At 47.1% G+C, this 21,669-nt stretch overlaps 1 protein-coding gene across 2 annotated transcripts in view; it reads left to right on the top strand.

Moving 5' to 3' along the window:
- The window catches only part of ABCA1 (ATP binding cassette subfamily A member 1), a 125,707-nt gene that overhangs the window by 17,493 nt on the left and 86,545 nt on the right, over window positions 1–21,669 (top strand). Inside the window, exons 2-5 of one of the 2 annotated variants that reach the window (XM_067553290.1) lie at window positions 4,318–4,467; window positions 11,329–11,422; window positions 16,331–16,472; window positions 18,094–18,212. In XM_067553290.1, the coding sequence (XP_067409391.1) occupies window positions 4,402–4,467; window positions 11,329–11,422; window positions 16,331–16,472; window positions 18,094–18,212 (421 nt within the window). In that variant the 5' untranslated portion in view covers window positions 4,318–4,401. Of the gene's footprint in view, window positions 1–4,317; window positions 4,468–4,847; window positions 5,216–11,328; window positions 11,423–16,330; window positions 16,473–18,093; window positions 18,213–21,669 lie in introns of those variants that run through there. The other variant, XM_067553291.1, reaches the window with a different exon arrangement.

Genomic DNA, 21,669 nt, shown 5'->3' on the forward strand with positions numbered 1-21,669 from the left:
AACAGAGGTGATGGATAAAGGAGCTGGGAGCCTAGAGGGGGTGGGTGGGTTGGGGGTTGGGCACCCCCCCCCCCACACACACACACAACGGAATGATCTGGGGGATGCTCGGAGAGGGAATGTACAAATTTCTCTCTTCTGGCCCCCTCCTGTGGATTTTTTGTTTTAGTGGGTGTGGACAATATTCAGCCAATTGTTAAGGACAGACTGACGAGTTGCTTGTGCAATGTGCAGAGATCTTTCTTTTCTCATCCTTCCCTCAGCCAGGTATCAGAACAGTGATGTGCACATCTGCACCCCTGTATCTGTGTATGAGTGTAGGCAGAGTATTCTACCCCCAGATCATTCACACAAAATCCAATACACCATAGCACTTCTCTGTGGGGACAGAGAATAACCTCCCACATGGGAGTTTGTTCTGGATTGAAATTCTTGTATTGTTTTCCTGTGATCAAATGCAAAGGGGCCTTCTGTCCCTTGATTTGCTCTTACTTGTTCTTTACGCGAGACCTTAAAATATAGTCAATCCTCCCTTATATCTACTAACATGACTGGGCAGAGCCCAAACGTTGCTCCAGAATGCAATCACAGCACCAGTTCCATGCTCCAAGTAGTAATCAGTTTTTTTTGTATTGTATTTGCACTGGGACCCTTGAGGTACTATCAGGTCTCCATTACACTATGTGCTGTACAGACTCTTAGTAAGAGACAGTGTCTGTCCGGAAGACATTATAATCCTAAGTAGGCAAGACAACCAAAGGAAGAATTATTATCCCAATTTCTTTTTGGGGCAACAGAAAGAAGTGGCTTCCTCAAGGACATACAGGAAGCTTGTGTTAGATCTGGCAATTGAACTCGTGTCTCTTGAGTGGGTATGAAAATGAAGGCTATGCAGATACCCCACAGAATCTTTCCTATTGGCCCGTCCCTGCAAATTCTTGCTTCTGGGAATAAGCTGGATTACTTGCAATCGTATGCACGGTGGTAAGTGTACGCAGGACTGAGCCTCCATGACAACTGTAGACAGACCTCCCCATCTGCCAGCGTAAAGGGGCTTCTTGCTGTCTTGTTGGAAGATGCATGCTATATAAAAACCAACTATGCCCTAGATGGATAGGGCCATATTCTCTGACTGGTAAATGGGTGACTATCCCTTGACTTCAATAGAGCGGCACCCATTTACACCAAGAGCTAATTTAACCCATAGCAGTGAATGCATAGAACAAAAGTTTACTTGCTTGCCTCCATTTAGTGCTTTTTGGGTAATATCAGGAACAGGTGATGGTATGTACTAATGGCTCACAAAAATGTTTCTTAAAGGGGTGAAGAACAAAGTCCCTGCTGGAACTGGCTGATCTGTGTTGTAGTATTGCACTTCTTTATGGCACTGGACTGGATTGTTACAGCTGTGCTGAAAACCCATCAAAACAGGTTCGGGTGGAAATGGTGATGGACTTTCAACTCCAGCTGACCTCGTGGTTTGTGCTATAGCAAGGGTCTCCTTGCAGATGTCGTTTTAAAGCTTGTCCTTTGACAGTTGGAGAAACTGTCTGGAGAGTCTGAAGGAGATGAAGGGGAGTCACTTGGCACAGATTCTGAACCGCTATGAATTTTCTGTTGGCACTGGCAGTGAATTTGGGGAACTAGTAGGCTTATGTCACAAATGAACCAGATCTGTCCGTTAAAATCAGAGCCAGCAGCTTTAGGCATGCACAGAACAGGTTGCTTAATCTATGTCGATGTCTGACAGATTCTCAGACAGGATGTTTCTGTAGTCGTCAGATCAGTAGTTGTAGATGGCTGAGGGAAGTGGACGTGAACAGGTTTGTACATCGTGGAATAGCACATTCAGCACCGTGTGTGGGTGGGTGGGTGGATATGGGAAGTCCTGGCTTTGTCCCTCCTAGGGATTTTTGGCTCAAAATACCCACTATTTCATCATAGGTATGTTTCAGGTGAGTTTATCACTTACAGCAAGAACTGACTATTTGGAGCATTTATAATTTGCTTCCGGACTCCAAGCACTGGGCTCTGGTGGAGGGTGGGTCATGGAGTCTGCCTGTTGTGTGGGACAACTGCTCCCTTTCTAGGCCTCTGGTTTTCCACTGACCAATATTAGCCCAACTACCTAATGACTATAGGAGGCTTCGGCTGAGAACTCCATTACTACTTGATTTCCATACTGCCCCTGTTGAGGGTAAGAGGGGTGAATCCTTTTTGCTGTGCTCCAGTGGGAGTTAGGAACATGGGTAATCAATGTTGCATCTCATTGCTCGGACATTTCGCCAGAGACGTCTGTACTCCGTTAGCGATCACCAAGAATCTGTTGCGTTAAGATACAAGTAATGTTCAGATTGCTCAGTGAGGTTTGTAAAGAAAATGCTTTCAGATCCCCTGCAGGGTGAGCAGCGATGAAGGCGTGGTCATGTTCCCACTTAGTTTCTCCTCTGGATTACATTTAGTTACAGCTTGAAATATTTAGCATTGATACTGAACACAGCTATGCTGCATCCTCTCTGTGACCAGGCAGGAAAGTGTGTGCATGCTCGGTCGGTCGGTCCTGGGAGGCCAAATCTTGTCCTTTGACCTCCTCAGAGGCCAAACATTTTCCTTTGGCTGTTCTGTGGAGACTCAGTGCCTCGCTTTTAGGATGTCCCTGGCGAGTGCCAGAAACCAGATGTACATGCAGCTGAAATGTCAGTGGCAGGGCTGTCCAACCAGAGAATCTTTAGTGAGGCATTCCCGTTGCAGAGAGCACTCAAATGGTTTCTGAGTGAGGAGGGGAAGCTGTGGATGAAGACAGTTTGTAGATCCTGTTAGACTCCAAAGATGTAAAGGGACCTATCCTGACTATACATTGAGGTGATTATGTACTGACATCGATCACTTAGATCCCTGTTTGTTGCTTCTTATCTGTTCTTCTTTCCTAGCATTAAGCAGCTCTGTTGTCATACAACCACATGATCATCCTAGGAATCTGGTATAACAGCAGTTTGGTTTAATTAGTTTTGGTAGTCACATTATGAAAATGTCACCTTTCTGTATTCCAGGTTTTAATCTGCAGATACTGATGTTTAGCTTTGTGATCATATTAATTATGTTTACTCTTTGACAAGACTAAAAAGAACTGATAGGTCTGGACATTGGTTGATTCACAGACTGGTGTTTTTTTTAAAGGCCAGACTACGATGATTTAGTTTGACCTCCTGTACAACACAGGCCAGAGAATGTCACCAAGTTTTATGTTCAGACTGTGTTTATGAACTTTGGAAATGCTTTCAGTGCAGTTTGCAAGCAGGAATGCAATGTAGAATCCATGCTGAGGCACTGGTACGTCGGATTATCAAAAGCATGTGTGTTCTCCATTTAACAGACCTCAAGGAGGGTAGATATGTCTCTGTTTGAATAACTGGTTAGGACTTTGATAACCTAGAAAAACCACTTTAGTCACATTAAGAAATGGATAACATAAATACTAGGGATCTGAATCTGTGTTGTCCTGCATGTTCTGTAGTCACTTACCCCAGTGCAATGCTTACCAGGTCAGAATGCACCATGCTCACAATTGCCATATTGATTTGGGAGCATTTTACACTCAGGTCAGTTGTGACTGACTGCACAAGGTGCAGGGCAATGGTTGATCCAGACTCTCTGTGTTCAGGAAGATGCATCAGTGGCATCTTATCAGCATAGCACTAAACCTCCCTAGAAAGGTTGGGAAGAGATGCTTTTCTGCTGCCTTCGCCCATCAAGTGCAGGTGCGTTCCCATTGCCTACACCTTCACATGCGTATTATGTGCCCTGATAAGACATGCTTAACTGACCCAGTGTTTCTCCCATTCCCCCCACTATGGGTACTTCTCCTCCCACTGATCAGTGCCTTTGCGAGTGATGCTGCTTTTTAAAAGAGTGGAACTCCTATCCAGACAGCTAGTTTGTCTCCATTCTAAAACACATGGATCACACTGTTTGGGATCACTACAGGGTTTAAACCAAAATCGGAGATTCTCCAAAGCAGCTGTAAGTAGCTAAAGCTTTGTCTCCTAGTTTGTTTCTTGCTTTCAGATTTGATGGGCAGGAAGCAGGGAAATTGCCCTCCTGGGAATGTTTTCTTAGTCTAAGAAAGCTTAGGTAATCGATACCATGGATCAAAGTCTGCGCTCATTTGTACCCGGGGCTGTCAGCCGGACTGAATGAGAGTGGGATGGAGCAATTTGGCTGCAGCACTGGAATCAGTAGGAGGGCGGGTGTCAATGAGATTAGACTGCAGCACTGGCTTGTTTGCTTTTTGTTTATAACTTAGTTTTTCCTCTCCAGTGAATGCCCAGCCACAGAGTCCCTGCTGTGGGCTGCTGCTGCTGCTGCTACACCAGGGGCGCATCCGAGGCTTGCTGACCGAAGATGGCTTTCTGGACGCAGTTGGGATTGCTGCTATGGAAGAACTTCACCTACAGGAGAAGGCAGACTGTAAGTTGGAGCCGTTCTTTTTGTTCGGCTAAATTGCAGCCGATTAACCCGCCAGACAAAAGAGAAATCTTGACCCAGCGTGTCTTGCTCTAGCGCGTAAAAATGTCCAGATCAATACAATGGTCTGATTTCAGTCTCTGAAAGGACCCAATCCTGCCAGGTGTTGAGGTGAACTGGTCAATGGGAATTGGGGGTGCTCAGCACTTTGTAGCTACAGAACTGAAGTCAGACGAGTCTGACTCTGTGGGCCGGAGTGCCCAGTATGACCATATCCGAGACCACCCACTCTTTAGACAAGCCAGACCCCCGCAACACAGGGGTGGCGCACAACTTGACTGAGCTTTTGTCATCACCATGTTAGCTCTCTAGGTGAAGCAATGCCACCAGATCAAGCTGAACCTGGGGCCTCTGGATCTAAAAGCATGAGCTGCTGCTGCACAATGAAGGAGGAGATCCTGAACCCGTTCAAGTCACTCCCAAAACGTCCACCAACTTCACTGAGGCCAGGACTTTACCCCTGCTCCGTTACCTAGAGGCAGTAGCAGATTCAGGTCTCTTTAGTGGTCCAGTCACTAGAAGAGGACAGATGCACTTGGCCAGCGTGTCTGTTTTCAGGTCCTGAGTGATCCCTTCAATACCACAAGCGTGCAGTGTGGCTGGAATGGCTGACGCAGCGGCTGTATGGACGTAGCCTGGCTTTAGATAGAGGATCACTGGAAGAATTCCGGGCAGCTGCTTCATCAGGCAGGTGTGACGCTTTAGGGTTCATCACATCTTATTAGGGCCTGTGTTGCCTAACCCTGTTCCTGCAGGATCAGACAGTGTAGATCCTTGACAATGGCAACATCCTCCTTAGGACAGGAAATAACTCAACAGGAATCAATTCCTATGGGAAAGACCGGAATAGTGAATACAACCTGTTCTTGTTATGACTGCAGGTTTTTAACTTACTGGCCCTCTTTGCATTCTGTAACTCTTCTCTAGCGCAAGAACTACTCTGGAGTTACCCAGACAAAAGCCCTGGAGGTAACTCTGCCAGTAGGGATAGGTGAATTCGCCTTGGAGCTGTGGGGCACAGAACTGTCCAGGTAGATCTGACCTTGATGAAGTATGAACGGGGAATGCAAAGTCGGCATGAGAGGAGCTGTATAGACTGGGAGTGGAAAGTAGCCTGCTAAGTCGTTTGATCCTGGTAAATGTCAAGACGTTGCCAAATGGCCAGGCCTGAATCTTATTAGAAACGCTGAATTATGAGAGAGGGCCTGTCATGTTCACTAGCGGAAATGGAAACGGTCCCTAAAGACTCTGCTTCATAGATAAGCTCGACTTAGCGCCAACATAAGCAGAGGACAGATCCCACTGAAGTCCATGGGACTTCACCCTCCTGCTTCAGGATTTAGCTGATCCCATTCTACAGTACTAAAATAAAACCAGACCCAGCAAGGCTAACGAAGCACTTTGCTTTCCCTGCCTGTCTCAGCAATGCCCTGCAAGCTGATTCTGTGGAGTTGAGATTCTCTCATTCTACATCAGGTCCAGTCACATGGAGCCTGCTCCTCTAGTCCATAGTTTCTCAACCTGTGGTACACAGGCGGGGGTACCCAGGAAAAACAGTGAAGGGAAGGTGGGGGGCAGCTGCCCACTTCTGGGGATGCAGGGCGGGGGGGCCGCAGTCCCCCGCTTCCCACCCAGTCACAGCTCCCAGCTGGGAGGCAGATGGCAGCCACTAGCTTCTGGGGGAGGCGGGCAGCAGCCCCCCACTTCCCACCAGGTCCCAGCTCCCAGGTGGGAGCCCGGTGGCAGCCTCCTGCGTCTCGTGAGCTGGCACAGCCTCCAGCTTAAAGACGGGCAACAGCCGCCTGCCCAGATTCCCAGGTCCCAGCCAAGGCAGAAGCCCCCCCCCCTCCAGCTCAAAGTCTGGTGCCCAGAAGCTATGACTGCCCCAGACTTTACCAGTTACCCTCTTTTCCTGTCTCACCCCTTCCTCCTCTCAAATCTATGGCAAAAAATTTGGTGTGGCGCTTTACGTTCCCCAGCATTGGCAGGCTGCTCAATGCCTCCTAGCTTTGGCCAACATCACCTCTAGCCCAGGAACATACTTGAGTTGTGCACCACACTAGATCTGCCATCTGTCCTATCACGGCCTTATATACTCAGCCCTTCTTCAACACATGGCTCACATTGGTCTGTAAATATAAAATCCCCTGGAAAATGGAGTGTTGGGGGAATTACTAAAATGTTCAGAAGTTAGGGGGTTCTTGCTACTTAAAAGGTTGAGAAACACTGCTCTGGCCCATAGGTTCTCAACCTGCAGTTTACAAACAGCTGCCCTTCACATATTGCTAGATTTTGAGTGGGATCTTCTCCTGGAAAAAGCTGAGGACACCTGTGCTAGACTTTTATGTGAACTGACTTCAGCAGAACAACTCCCATAAGTGGAGAGCCACAGCGTGGCACGTAGCGCTGTGCTGTTTAAACCCATTCATCTCTATAGACCTATAAACAGCTGCTCCTATCTTTTTTTTTTGTGCGAAACATATATAGGTCCCGATCCTCCCCTAGCGTAAATTGGCAGAGCTCCTTGGACATCAGTTCATTGGTTTGCACTAGCTGAAGAACTGGCCCCTACATTTCAAGAACGCCTTACACCCATTTGAGAACGCCTTTTGAGAGTTGTGCATTCTGAATGCAACAGAAGCTGGGTTAAGGAATTCAGTTTTTGCTTAATCCATATTGACCGAGCGAGATACGCCAGTTTACTGGGCAATGTGGACGTAGTTAGACAGCTGGTGATGCCACAAAAACGTAGTGACCCGGTATAGAAGATGAGTGAACCATGTGGCTGTCAATGAAAGAGGCCTTCTGGCTCTTTTGTGCTGTGTTTGTTAATCCACGTCTTCTGCTACCTTCTGGATAACTTCTGTGCTGTAGTTCTCCTGGCTAGTGGCCCATCAGATGAGATAGTGGTAATTTTTTTTTTTTTTTCTTTTTAATGGACTGTTCATTAACTTATAGTGAGAGCCTCAGGCAGAATAATTTAATTGCCTTCACTAGTGCCTGGCCCCAGGGCTTCTGTCTTGCTAATGATGCAGCTGTGAGATCTGACTGGTGATGCCAAGAGGGGAAGAATATTAAATGATACCCCGTTACACCATTTTCATGGCTAGTTTGGTAATTCTCTCTCTGTCGGTGTTAAAGGAGGAGATCCCAGATCCTCCGCTACTGTAATTGAGCATAGGCACATTGAAGTCCTTTCTTTCTACTTATTTTGCATCAGCCAAGGATCTGACCCAGAAAACTGTGTGGACACAGATTAAATATCATTTTTACACCTTCTTCCCCCCCCCCCCCCCAAAAAAAAAACAAAAAAAAAAAACCTCCTGTACTGAATCAGCACTGCCTACATTTCCGGTCACAACTTGGCTTCCAAGTTGGAGTGAGTTTGATCTGCATTGCAAAAGCTGGGTTCAAAGCTCAGGCTGACGTGTGCAGCTCAAGTGTTCCTTTTGGTGCTGTTGGAAGTTGTCTAGTACAAAGTATCCTGACTGCTCCCTGGGCAGGGGGAAGGAAAGGAAAACCAGGGGCAGGGGTCACAGTTGTGCAAAAATGCACTGTTCTGATTCAACTCCCCCTCCTTCAGCACCTCCTCCTGCTACTATATTCCTTGGCAAATAGTTAGCTAGCTCCAAATCCGACAGATATATGCAGGCCTAGTCTATGTAGGGCTCTCTGCAGCCTCCCAAAGTCCTTAGGAGCAATGTCTTCAGGGTGACTGGCTGTGGAGTGTCTTGTTCAACAGGCTTCTTATTAGCATGTGGCTAGATCTCGCTCTTTTAATTGTCCCCTCACACAGAGTGTCAGCTGGTGTGAAGCAGGGGCACTCCGTGATCAATACTAAAATTCCCACTGGCTTCAGTGCAAGACGAGTCAGACCAGTGCTGTGGATGTGCATGGCTTGGAAGGATTCGGGACTGGAGTGGGGGTGGGGTGGGGTGGGCAGGGCTGGATTGTTCAGTGTGTTTAGAAGTTTTTCATTGCGATCTACATTTGACGGGAGGCAACATGATCTAGGAGTTACCACACCGAATCGGGAGTCCTGGGTTCTAGTCTAGATTAGACGTTGCTGTGCGACCTTGTGTCTCTGTGTCAACCCCATTTTTACACGTGGAATTTGTCCGCATTTGTAAAGATAGCTATTGATGAAAAGAGATGCATGTAATTAGTATCACCCCTGAGCGCTGATAGCCGCAAGGAAACCCGCTGATTTTTAGAAACAAAGGAAGGAAGATTGGGGTTTTTTTTTTTTTTTTAGTTGATTGACGTTGCAGAATGGAACGGTTCCCAGCAACAAAAACACCTTGTATAATGCCATCCTAGGCATAAGTTTATCCTCTGTGTATGCCTTTATTAAACCAGTGTTTCAGTGAAGTGGACGTTATCCAATCAATCTATGCTAGGCTGTGCAGACCCTCAGCTCCATGCGTGGCTGCTGTGATAGCGAGACATCGTTAGAACATGCGTTAGTGAATTGCAAGCTGGCCAATCAACGCCAAGAACCCTATTTTCAGACCGTTACAAGCTTAGCGTGTCATCCATCCCCACCACAATGCGTGCACCCTGATCTGCCTAATTATGTAATGACCACGGTTGCTCGTGCAAACGGAGGATATGTGAGTGACCAGGACAGCTTGGTGCCACGGGGACAGGGCTAGGATGGCAGGTGTCTTTCGCCAGCCGAGGGAGCTCAGTGTGACCCCCTAGTTTTGGCCCAGGTCTGTCAGTAGCAGGAATTATGAGGGATTGGTACAAACTGGTTGGTAGTGTTTGGTCTCGGCCGGAGCCTTCAGAAAAGCCACCCCCACCACTGTGCCCTTCTCTCCAGTGGCGTGGAGCCCAGCTGCAGACCACAGTAGGGATGCCCGCACTCAGGTGGTAGGAGAGCATAACCTAGCTCCACCCTGCCTGTCCATTAGTGCAGTGAAAAGTCCAACCCTGCCAGCAGCAGGAGGACCCAAGAAAAAGGAAGCGAGAGGTAACTATAAACTGCATGGTCCCACTCAGCATCCTCACAAATGTGATGTAGGAAGCATGCGGTTCCCATCGGCGCCTCCATGGTCCTGGCACTCGCTTGTCTTGTAAACCCGAGTAGCCCAAAAGGAGGCTCTGCTCTCTTTGTAGGGACCGGTGAGGTTCTCCTGTATTTGCTTTGTAAAAGTGGAGCTCCAGCGTTACCACTGCACCTTGTAAAGGTGACTTCAGTAGCAAGCCTGTCACCAGTAAATCGTGTTGGCTGTAAACGTTGGGAGACGTTTGAAAAATGCACAAGGAGAAGAACTTTAAATTCTTAAGTTTTGCTGCCCAGAAATCTGACCTTCGAGTTAGCGTGTGTGTAGGCAAGATCAAACTTAAGTGGGGCAGGAACTAGACAGGGACACAGATGCTGTAGATTCAATATCTGGCCCACCACAGATGTTCTGTGAGAGCTTGGGTGACTCACTCAATGTCTGTGCTTCAGTTCCCCATCTAGATAATATTCTCTTCTCCCACCCTTTGTCTGGTCTGGGTAGGTTGTTGCAAGCTCTTAGCAAGAGACAGTTCTTGATGCAAGGTGTATGTACAGCACCTAGCACAATGGACCTCCGTCTGCCGTGGGGCCTGTAGGTACTAGTGAGGTATAAAATGATTTGTAGACCTAAGAAACAACAGTATGGGATCAATTGTGCTCTAATTTAAGCCATCAGTGGTGTTATTCCAGACATACACTACTGTAACGAACTGCTGAATCTGAGCCCCTGGTGCCTACTTGCGTGAAGATTTAGGGCTTTGGGGTGGACTCGCCTCCTCTGCTATCTCTAACATAGGAGGCCGACATTTCAGCTAGCTGGATGGGAGATGCACTGGGGTAAGCATCATTTCTTCGCCCAATGATTGAAAACCAACCAAAAATAAGTCCTCTACAACATACTTTGCATATTCCGTGTCACTGGCATGTAACTGCCCCAAACGGCCCGTGGGATTCATAGCAAACCGAGTGTCCACTGACTCTAAGAGCACGTAGGCAGGGAAAGCTGGTGTGAAGCTTACAATGTCTCTACTGACTTATAAAAAACACCCTACCAATTTCACAGCCATGACAAATGCATCACGGACTGTGAAATCTGGTCTTCTCCGTGAAATCTAGTCTCTTTTTTGTGTACTTTTACTCTACACTATGCCATTGGGTAAAAGTACACAAAAGAACACCGTGTTTCTCAAATTGGGGGTCCCAACCCAAAAGGGGGTTGGAAGGCTATTTGGAGGGGGGAGGGCGTGTTGTGGTATTCAGAGCTGGCTGGCTGGAGAGTGGCGGCTTCTGGCCAAGCGCCCAGCTCTCAAGGCAGTGCCACAACTAACCGCATTGTAGAGGTAAGGGTGGCATGGTATATAGTGTATTGCCATGCGTGCTTCTGCATTGCTGCTGCTGGTGGTGCTGCATTCAGAACTGGGTGCCCGGGCAGCTGCTCCTTCTCCTTTCCCCTCCCCCCCCCCCCACCTCCACCACCACCACAGTAGCCTTGTGACCCGCCCTCCCTTCCCTTGTGTCAGGATCCCCAGTTTGAGAAACGCTGACTTAAGGCTTGACAAGTTCATATTTTGCTGTTGATAAACTTGTATTCACGCTTTGTTACCACACTCTGACATTTCAGATTTAAATATCTGAAACCAGGACATTCAAGATTTTTAAAATGCTATGACTGTGAAATTTATGAAAATAGACCATGAATTTGGAAGGGCCCTACTTATAAATGGATGGTTTGGTGATCTCCGCTCACTCAGTATTTTCAATAGAAAACCCTAATACTGCCTCTTTCTTCCTTCCAGCTTCAGTTGCTGATTGAAGTTGCTTGGCCTCTCTTTATCTTCTTCATACTGATCTCCGTCCGCCTTTCGTATCCGCCCTACGAACAACAAGAATGTAAGTACCCTGTCCGGCTTCCATGCTAAATGCAGTTGGTGGTTTCGTGGCTTGGCGGCAATGCTGAAACTGCAAAGCCACAAATGGTGGGGCTGTTTGACGCTCTGATCACATCTTAATCGGGGCTGTGGAACAGCGCGGTTCCTTCCACCGGAAACTGCTGCCAGAAGGGATCTTGGAGTGTCATGCCAGTTGTGTCCTGTTTGCTCCTCCGGTCTTGTGTTCATTTGGCATTTATATCATGTTGACCTAAGCCGGTGCTGTATGTAAACCTCTCGCTTGTGGGAATCTTCTGGAAAGCACCTGAGCTTTATTCTCCCTCCTTGGTTGGTGAGTTTCCGTCAAGAAGAATAAAGGCCTAGATGAAAGCCATGTTCAGAGCATCATGTGACTGGAGCAGCTTTAAGCAGGCTGGTTCCTGCTGCATGACCGACAATACAAAACTGGGTTACCAGTTACAGTGCCCTAGCATGACTGAAGTAAGTTTTGGGGCCAGTTGGTATAGTCCATGTGTTAATCCTGTTCCTGAACAGGGCTAACGCCTGCCATGTTCTGTGGCGCAGAAGTTCAGGGGTGTGGTGAAAACACTGCCCAATCTCCTTGGGACACAGACTGACTGCAGAGTCTTCAGGCAGTTGCGGGGCTGAGAACTGACTTGCAAGCTTGCTGATGCAAGCAGAACAATCTTCCCCCTGAAGCATTCAAATCGGATGGGGTCAGCCTGTTGGGAGAGGGGCTAGTGCTACTTCCAGTGAGGGCACTGGGACGATAAGGCAAGGGGGTCCAGTAGGTAGGGCACAGGACTTGGACTCAGGAAACCTGGGGTCAGTTTCCAGCTCTGCTGCTGTCCTGCTGTGTGACCTTGGTCAAATCACTTCTCCTCTCTGTGCCTCTGTTTGCCCTCTGACCAACCGGCTAGTCTATTTAGATGAGATCTCTAGGGTCGGGGGCGAGGGGAGGGCAGTCTTATGTGCCTGTATAGCGACCAGAACAGTGGGGCCCAATCTCGGCTGGGGACTCCAGGTGCTGCTGCAATATACATATTAAAGAATATAAAAACACCCCCTCCTAGCCAGGGACTGTTTGCCCAGTACTCAGCAGACTCCGCCATGGAGTCCACTTATCTTAAGGGCCCTGCTTCCCAGCTTGAATCATGGACACCTTTTTGTTTGGGGAAAACTGGTTTGCATGGTCTTTCTAGATCATCTGCGGACCTAGAATATGTTGTCTTACCTCTATTAAAGGCTTCCTATCCTCCCTTCAATTAAAACGACCTCTTCCGCTCTCTGGGATGCTCGCTGTTTAGTGAGCCTAATTTGTTGGTCCGCACTGTGCCCAGTCTTATTTTGATGGCAACCTCCTGATGTCAACAGCCAGCAGCTGTCTGGGGAAGGGATCCTGGTTTTTCTTTTCCCTGATTGCTCCTAGGTAAGGCCGAATGCCCGCGTTAAGAACATTTTGCTCAACAAAATTCCCAGAGGAGTCCCGAGTGTGTTCCTTTTTTTTTTTTTAAATGGACTAGAACAATGGATGATTCTTGCTGCGGTGACAGTATTCCCGCACTAGTGACCGCTGTACCGGGTGCAGCCTGCTAGAGCGTCACGCCTGCTGGGAATCCCTTCACAGAGGAATGCACTTCCTTCACTCTCTGGATTCCAGCAATGCTGAAATGCTGTTTGCAGTTTTCCATTATCCAGCAGACTCTGGCCATAGGCAGCCTTGTGACTGGGGGTGGATTTTTTTTTTTTTTTATTTTCCTAACAAGCCTATAGCTGCCTGTGCTGCTTGCCAGGTGCTGGGGGTTTCCCTGGGTGAAATTTCATGCTCTTGCACTCCTTGAAACATTCATACGGTCTTTCCTCACAGAGCCTGAGGATGGTGTTGGTGGCATGTGAAACTCAGGGAAAGCAGGTGGGCTCTGTCAGCCAGAGCCTCGGCTGGTTGTAAATCCGGGTAGCTTAACTGATGCTCATTTACTCCAGCTGAGGCGTTGGCCCTGTGTGTCACCTGAAAGCCAGAGATATTTGCCCTGTTCAGACTTGCACTCAAATTTGCACACGGCTGCCCTAAATACTTTCTTTTAACACCACTGTGTTAAGAGCTGAGTTTTAATCGACCACTGTTTGGCATGGAACCGTTCCCTTTTATTTAATAACCTTTTATTTTCTGAGGCTTTTAGCGGGAAGAGTGGAATGGCAGCCGACCATTTTTAATTCACTTTTTGAGTGAACATCTCTTCTTTATCTAATAGCTTCCGAGAATAAGTAACTGGATTCTTTCTTTTTAAGCCTCTCTCTAGTTCAGTTCAGTTTCATTGAACATTCACTCATTCGCAAACAGACACTGATGAGTCTTGTAAAGTGGAATGTTCTCTTGTTGAATTGGGAGCCGGGCTAGGGAGAGAACCTTGAAATCGGGTCACCATGAACTCTGTGGCAACTCTGCGGATATGTCCTTAGAGGAACAGAATTGTTATCTGCTGTGGTGATCCCGTACAGTATTATGAAATGATTTGCAGACAATTAAATTATAGTAACTAGACAACGTGAAACACTTTGAAACTGAGAGATGAAATATTTTATTGGGACAAGCATGGTTTAAAACACAAATTTGTCAATTGCCTTTAATCTTATCTGAAAAGGACAAGAATGTAACCAAGGGCTGAGTTGCTTATTAGGCTAAGCCTTTGCCATTCAGGATTTTGATAATTTTTAACAGCCTGGCCAGGTTAAAGTGCTGTTATCTGATACAGTCAGCAAGATTTCCCCCTTTATGTAAGTGATAGTTACGACTTCCACAATAGTCAAGCCAAACAGACCATTGCAAATGTAGCTCTGTAGTGAGATTGTTGTCTTTACCTTGTGGACGCTTACTATTCCATCTGCCTCCTCAGCATCTGAAAACATAGTTTGCTTAGAAGAATCTGCATTACTTTAAACATGACTGAAAAAGAAGAGCTGTGTTTGTAGCTATGTCACTGAAGGGCAGTGCTGACATTCTAAATATAGAATACAGAAATGCGGCATACAGAGGATTCCCACTTGCTATTATGACAGCTGCCCCTTGTGTGTTTCAGATCACATGCAGAATGTTAGAGTGAATCACAATGTGTGCATTCTCTCTCTCTCATAGTCTTTGTATTTGTTCTTTATTTGCTAACTTCCTTAATTGGAAATAAAAGTCAGAGCAAAATAGGTGTGTTGCCGTTTGTGCCTGGGGAAACTTAAGAAAGGAAACCAATGACAAAGATGGGATTTAAAAAAACCAAAACTATGAATTGCTCAGAGAAGGTGAAGAAGCTTCCTGGCTTATAAAGAAGAAAATGAGAAAAAGTAAAGTTCCCACTCGTGGGACTGTGGCAGGCTTTCGGCTTACTAGAAAGGGAGAAGAACTTGAATCCTAGAATCCCAGTCTTAAATAGTAATTTTATGTAGCTACTATTCAAGATAATGGCAGGAGACGATCTCCTCTTTTCCTGCACTAGTAGGAAAAGTCATTCTGCCTTCTGTGTACTGTGACTGTCACAGCATTTCCTTTGTTAGATGGCCACAGGAAGGTACCGCTATCCTCTGCCCATTGGTAGGAGAGACAACATCCCTGTGAAACGCTGTAATAAAGCTCATGGGGTCACGAGTCATGTACATCATTGCCTTAATAGTTCTAGATGAGGCAGTGAGAAACTTGAGGGGTGATTCTCTCCCCCCCCCCCCCCAATGATCCCCAGTAACAAACTGGGTTTGCAAAGGCAGCATGAAGAGCTGAAAGCCAGTGGGGGTTGGGTTGACCCCTGAATGCTACAGGTGTTCAAAACACAAACTCTAATTCAAATGTTGCATGCAACCCTGAGCCAAAGTCTCCTCATGAACAGCAGGGTAAAGTCAGAATGACGTCAAGAGACATGTGCCTACAGAGCAGCCAAGCTTTGTGGAGTTCTATGTCCAAGAACTCACCAGTGAGATGGTCCCTTATTTCCCTGCCTGGCATGCCGTCAGCGACAGAGGGCAGGGAGGAATCTTTACCTCCGACACCGCAGAAGCAAAGGGTAGGAGGGACCCAGGGGCAGCTTGAGGTGGAGGGAGCCAGGGCTGACTGGGGAGCCTGGAGAAGTTAGTCTGCCCCTGACTGTCTCTAGCTCCTAGTGTGGGGAGAGCCCAAGAACTTACTTTTGCTGAGGGGAAAAAGTGGGCAAGAGATCTGCGCCTTTCTGCTGCACAAAGCGCAGGCACCTGCTTCCCACCCCTTCTAGCTGTCTGCCTGCAGCAGTGGCTGCTAGTTTCTAGTCTGCAGGCGAAGCTGCCCTGAGCATCCATGTATCTGAAAGGAGAATTTACCCTGTGAGCTGTTCTTAGCAGATACAGGCGTCTGAGAGCTAGCACATGAAAAACAAGGGGTTGGTCAGGCGGCAATCTGGAGAACATGCCAGCTCTAAATTAAGGGCCAGGTCTTGCATTCCTTGCTCACTCCATGTGTGGCCAACTCCCTCTAACTTGGGGGTTTTTTTTTGTTGAGAGTCACAAATCTGGTTTTTTCCAAAGCCCCAGCTCCTGGAATCCTGTGATTCCGTGAGAGTCTCCGCTTTCAGTCAAAAAACGGTTTCTAGTCCTTATGGGAGAAAAGCTTAGAAAAGTAGCCCAAATGCCCCTTCCACCCCCCCTCCACCCCCCCCCCCCCCAAAGGCTCTGAAGGCAAAGAAAAGGAGCCAAACGTTTTAATTTTTAAAATCTCCAACTTTGGGGGCTGGACTCATGACCTCTAAATGCTTGGGGTTGACAGTATAAGAGGTTGGGGTGAATAATAAACAGAGGATTGGACCCTACACTGTCTCACCTCTCTCTTGTTTCCTGGACACATTTCCGATTTTTGCAAACAGAGGTGTAATTTTTCCAAACATTTGCCCTTCTGTTCTAGGTCACTTTCCGAACAAGGCCATGCCTTCAGCAGGAACCTTGCCCTGGGTCCAAGGGATTATCTGTAATGCCAACAACCCTTGCTTCCGCTACCCAACGCCTGGGGAATCGCCCGGTGTTGTTGGGAACTTCAACAGGTCCATGTAAGTACAAGATCTTGCTTTCCTTGTGACCGTTCTCAGAAGACAGACAGCCACGTGTAAACTCTGCATTGTGGGAGTAGCAACTGATGGTTAGATTACAATTAAGGGTTGAGCCATTTTAATCCCCATCAAGTGCCTTGTTCTGTGGTAGTGCTTTCCTGCCGCTGAACTCTGAAGGAACCATCCAAAGAGCCCCTGGCTGTAATACGTATCATGTCATGTTCTAGTTAGCAAATGATTGTGCAAACCCAATATAATGTATAGGAGTAAATCCGGCCATCCTTTCTGTGTTTATGCAGGCAGAGCTCCCAGTGAAACAAGGAGCTTTGCCTGAGTAAGGACTGAATATAAACAGAGGTAGAATTGGGCCTGTAGAGAGGAGAAGAGTCCAGCCTGTTCTTTGATTGAGACGCTATTGAGTTTGGGAGACCGTAGTTAGGAGCGGGGTGTGGTGTTTTCCCTGTGTTCCCTGCTACAAATAAATCACTGGCCAGTTGTAACAAAAGGCATTAAATACACCATCGAAGCTGTTGCATCTAGTACTTGTAAGGGCAGGAACCATAGTGATGGTCTAGAACAATGTCCACAAAGGACTCTTGAACAATGAGATTGGGTGAGTGAGGGCGAGGAGTGAGCTCCTTCCGCCAGTCACTGAGGCGAATACACAGATAATGCGTCCAACGTGATGCTTATTCAACAGGAAGGGCTATATGGTGCCTGTCGAGTACGGCCCTGCGTTGGGGTTGGTGTGACTCTGCAGTGCTGCCTGGGGAGCACTGGGAGGCATTGCCTCTCGTATGCGCCATAATCCCTGGGTTCCCCAGTCTGCTGGGGAAATTCACACGCTCCAGCTGTGGCTGGCATCCTTGTAGCGCTTCCCTTCCCGCCTCACTGTGCCAGTGGGACATTCAGCCCCAGTCTGTCCCTACAGCCACACCTATGATCCCAGAACAATCAGAGTTCAGGGCCGCTTGACTTTGGCTACCTGGAAAAGAATCCTGAAGAAAAGGGGATGTATTTTGCCAAAGTGCTCTTAAAAAGTGTGTTTGCAAACACCAAAGGTCATGTCTACTTTAGCACTTAGGTCAGCAAAACTATTGTCGCTCACAGGTGTAGATTGCGCATTTAATTTCAGCTTTAATTTAATTTCATGGGCTTCAGCTCACTTCCGAAAGCTTATGCCTGCTGCAATTAAATGTGTCAGTCTTTGAAGTGCTGCAGACCTCTCGTTGTTACAGCTATAGCGGTACAACTGTGCCGCTGTAAGCTTGTGAGTGTAGACATGGCCGAAGCGTTTTATCCTAGCAGATAAAACCAGACAGACTTACTAGAAGCCCCTCACATCCGCCTCCCTCTCCTGCATCTGAAACAACCACTTCCCAGTAACTGGAAGGTTCCCAGTGCAGTTATTTAATCTTTCATTAAAGGCCATTTTTATTTGGGCTTCCTCACGTTGTCCCCTGGGTGTCACTTAACAAAGGTTTTGCTGTACAGGACAGGGTTGTAGTTTTAATATGAAGGGACTGAGACATGAAGACATAAAACTGAGCCTTTGGAATATGGTTCAGATGGCACCACGTGACTGATTGCATTTTTCTGCTTTTCCATCCCTGTCCTGCAGCATTTCCCGCTTGTTCTCTGATGCCAAGAGGTTACTCTTGTACAGCCAGAAAGACAGCAGCATAAAGGATGCTCAGAAGTTCCTGGGAAAACTGCAGAAGCTCAGGAACTCTGGCTCAGGTAACTCAGTGGTGAAAGAGCCTTGTATGTTTGGCAACAGAGTTTGCTGTTGTGGTTATTTTTTTTACAATGGGTGGAAAGGGTTTGATTCATTATCACTGGCTCATCAAATCCCATCGGTCCTGCCCCAAAAACTTCAGTCTCTCCAGGAGCAGTGGTCTGTGTGGTGTTTTTGAGAAGGGATGCTGATTGGCAACCAACTGTAGCAGCTGTTTTTAATGTAAAATTACCATCTTCAGAGAGCTGAAACAAGCCTCGTTTGAGAAATGGCCAGCATGGTAGCCTGTTGCATGCATTTCTGGAAAATACAAGTGGTTAGGGATTTCTAAGGCAAATGATAAAATAGCAAAGCACATCTCCAATACAGCTGGCACTGACGGGGGGGAAAACAACAAATCAAAGATTGAAAAGAACACGGGTGTGAGATAGCTGAAGCTGAGCCCTAGCATGATAAATCAAAGCAGAAACTTATCTATAATTACCCCACTTCCCTCCTAATGAAGCTGGGTGTATTTAGGGCACTTAATTATGTAGCCTAGAGGGACTTTGATCAGTTTGTAAAACGAAATGTTGTCTGTCTGGGCCTCTGTTGTTGTTGTAGTATCTGAATGCCTCCGTCCTTAATATATCCTTCCCAGATGGGGAACCAAGGCATAAAGAGGCCAAGGGACTTGCCCAAGGTCACATAGGAAGGCTGTGGCAGAGCAGGGAACTGAACCCGATTCACGTGTCCCTGCCTAGCACCTAACCATTGAACCATCCTTCCTGTCATCCATGGAAATGCTGTCTAACTGGACAGCCTTTATTAAGATTTTTGGTTTTTTTTTTTTGGTTTTTTTTTTGTGTGTACTCCCTTTGAAAGGAATAAATATATAGATTCTATCGGTTATTTTTCATATGCCGCTTAGGTTCTGCCTCGCCATTCAGAAATGGTGCTGGAGGGATGGAGGCAGGGATTTGGAGTGGAATAGTTTAAAAAGACAAATGGACAAACCAAAACAAATGGAAGCATCAAGTTGTGTACACGCCTCTAGACCTTGAGCCTTCAAATGCCTCGGCCCAGCCAGGCTCCTGCACCCACATGGGGCCCTGCTGGAGTGGGTGAGATGTAAGTACATGTGTAAAGTGAAGCACGTGCTAAGGGCTTTGCAGTATCGGGGTCTTCATGGGTAACGGCCTGATTTTATTACTGGGGCACTTCTCCCATGTGCACTTACTTGGTGTCTGTTCATGGTTCTCATTTAGGCCCCAACCCTGCAAAGACTTAACTTGAGGCACAGCGGGTAGTTTAAGTTACCATGGCAGGCATAGACCGTATACCCTTTGGAGCAGCGGTTGTCTCTTTACGTCATTTCACATCCTGGGGCGCTCAGAGGTGCGGGTGTGTTAAGACTCGATAGATGCAGGGTGTCTACACAGAGTAGAGCTTTGCAAAAGGTTCAGTGAGATTCAAAACACCCCCACATCAGGGCTCTGCAGCTTCCGGGCTCGCAGCAGACTACGAACACCAGCTGCGGCCTACACCATTTCCAGCCTGTTCCTTCCCTTCTGTCCTAGGCCCTGTCTACACCCTTTTCCTTTAGCTGTGGGGCACCGGTTGTTAAAACCCCTCCCTGCCAGGCTAGGTGCCCCTGTCTTGGGTCTCTAGGGGCCCTAAATGGCAGCTGCTCCTCCCTTGTTCCTCCTGTGGGGGCTGACAGATGGGGTCATTGTCTTGTGCCCAGAATCCTGCAGGACATGAGGAAGCAGATTGACTTGTATGCTCCGCCGTAGGAGACTGAGAAACGCTCTCCGTGTCTTTCCTACCCCTGCCGCACTACCAAGGGAGTCCCAAATCTTCCTGCCCCAGCTGTGCTCAGAACAGCTGCTTGTGACAGTTTATCTGCTGCCATCTGCAGCATGAGCATGTGCCCGATAAGGAGTGAGGGACTGTGGCCAAGACTCATTCTGAAGCGATTTGATGACTTGAATGCTTCTGTTTTTAGGTGCCCAACTTGTGATGCCTTTAAAGGGGCCTGATAATCAGAGGGTGATGTGCAGCACTTCCTGAACACCCGGCTCCTGTCAGGGCCTCAAGTTTGGGCCCTGAATGTGAGACACCTAAAATCACTAGTCGCTTGTGGAAAAGTCTTGTCTACGTTTTATTGGCAGATCTTGTCCCTTTTGCACATCAATGGCAGAACTCCTTATGTCATAATTGGAAAGACTACCACAGGCCATAACCCTGCCCCGAGGATGAGCTTTGATGTAGTGTATACTAAAACTTGCAATGTGAATCCCCTTTGCATGTTTAAAGAAATCTAATCACAGCCACCCTGCAGAACCCAGATGCTGCTAGGGAGGCCAGAGGGAGGGGTTCCGCTCAAGCATGCGTGTTTCACAGAGGGCAGCACCGTCAGTACAAGTCAAAGCAAAGATGTTCATGTTGTGCTATGTAATAAAGCTGGGGGAATTTGTTGCAAAAACAGGGCTCCGAGCAAGCCCAGCAAAGAGCTTCTTTCTGTAATAAAATAATTCAACTGGTGTGTAAGTAAAAACCCAGCCAATTAGCCCCGATTCTGAATGGTTTTAACTTGACAGACCCTCCATTGTTGGCATGGCACAGAAGAAACAAAGCCTGATTGTCCTTTTCATGTTACGCTCACTTACAAACCCTTCATTAAAACAAGTCTGGAAGTTTCCTAGGGGGGCCCTGGTGGTTGCCTAACTCTCTCTCTAGCCACACAATAAAGGCTTTATCTGACCCCAATGACCATTTCTGAGGCTACAGGTACACTCTCGGCGGCAAAGTCGCCACCGTCAGATCGATTTCCCTGGATCGACTGAGTGATCCAGAAATTGACGTATTAAGACCACCTTCTCAAGTGGCGTAGTGCTGCGTCGAGGGGGAACGCGGTTCCCGTTGGCACACTGCAATGAAAACAGTGCGCAGAAGAGAAGCCGACGGGAGTTACGCAAGTTTTCTGCGTAGCTGCCGAATCTCGGCAGTAAGTGTAGACAAGCCCTTAGAGGAGAATGAGAGAGAGAGCAGGTGCTAGGCCGTTCCCAGCCACCCAACATTGTCATCCTCAGTGAGGTTCACTGATTTCTGCTTTGATCAAAGCTTATCAGGAGGAGAAATCTGTTGGATTGTTTTTAATTATTATTGATCAAAAAACTTCAAGGCTTTTCTTAGTGGAAAAATTTTTTTTTTTTTTTTCTTTTTGAGTGGGGGGAAATGCAGAAAATTTTCAGTTGATGCTTTTTCATCCCAGTAAAAGTTTTTGTTTTAAAATCAAAGTGAACAATTTTCACTTTTCTTTTTTAGGCAGAGCTCACCATTTCTTTCCCTATTTTAAAAAAGGGAAAATGGGAAACCCTAAACACTGAAGTTAAAAAAAATTTGAATCAAAATGAATATTTGTGTGAACTGAAAATGTCCAGGGAAAATTTTTTAAAAATGCACACTGAGCTTTTT

Source organism: Emydura macquarii, unplaced genomic scaffold, assembly GCF_026122565.2.
Source record: "Emydura macquarii macquarii isolate MOO-44397 ecotype Brisbane River unplaced genomic scaffold, CSIRO-AGI_Emac_v2 contig_1451, whole genome shotgun sequence".
In the NCBI taxonomy this organism is placed as follows: domain Eukaryota; kingdom Metazoa; phylum Chordata; order Testudines; family Chelidae; genus Emydura; species Emydura macquarii.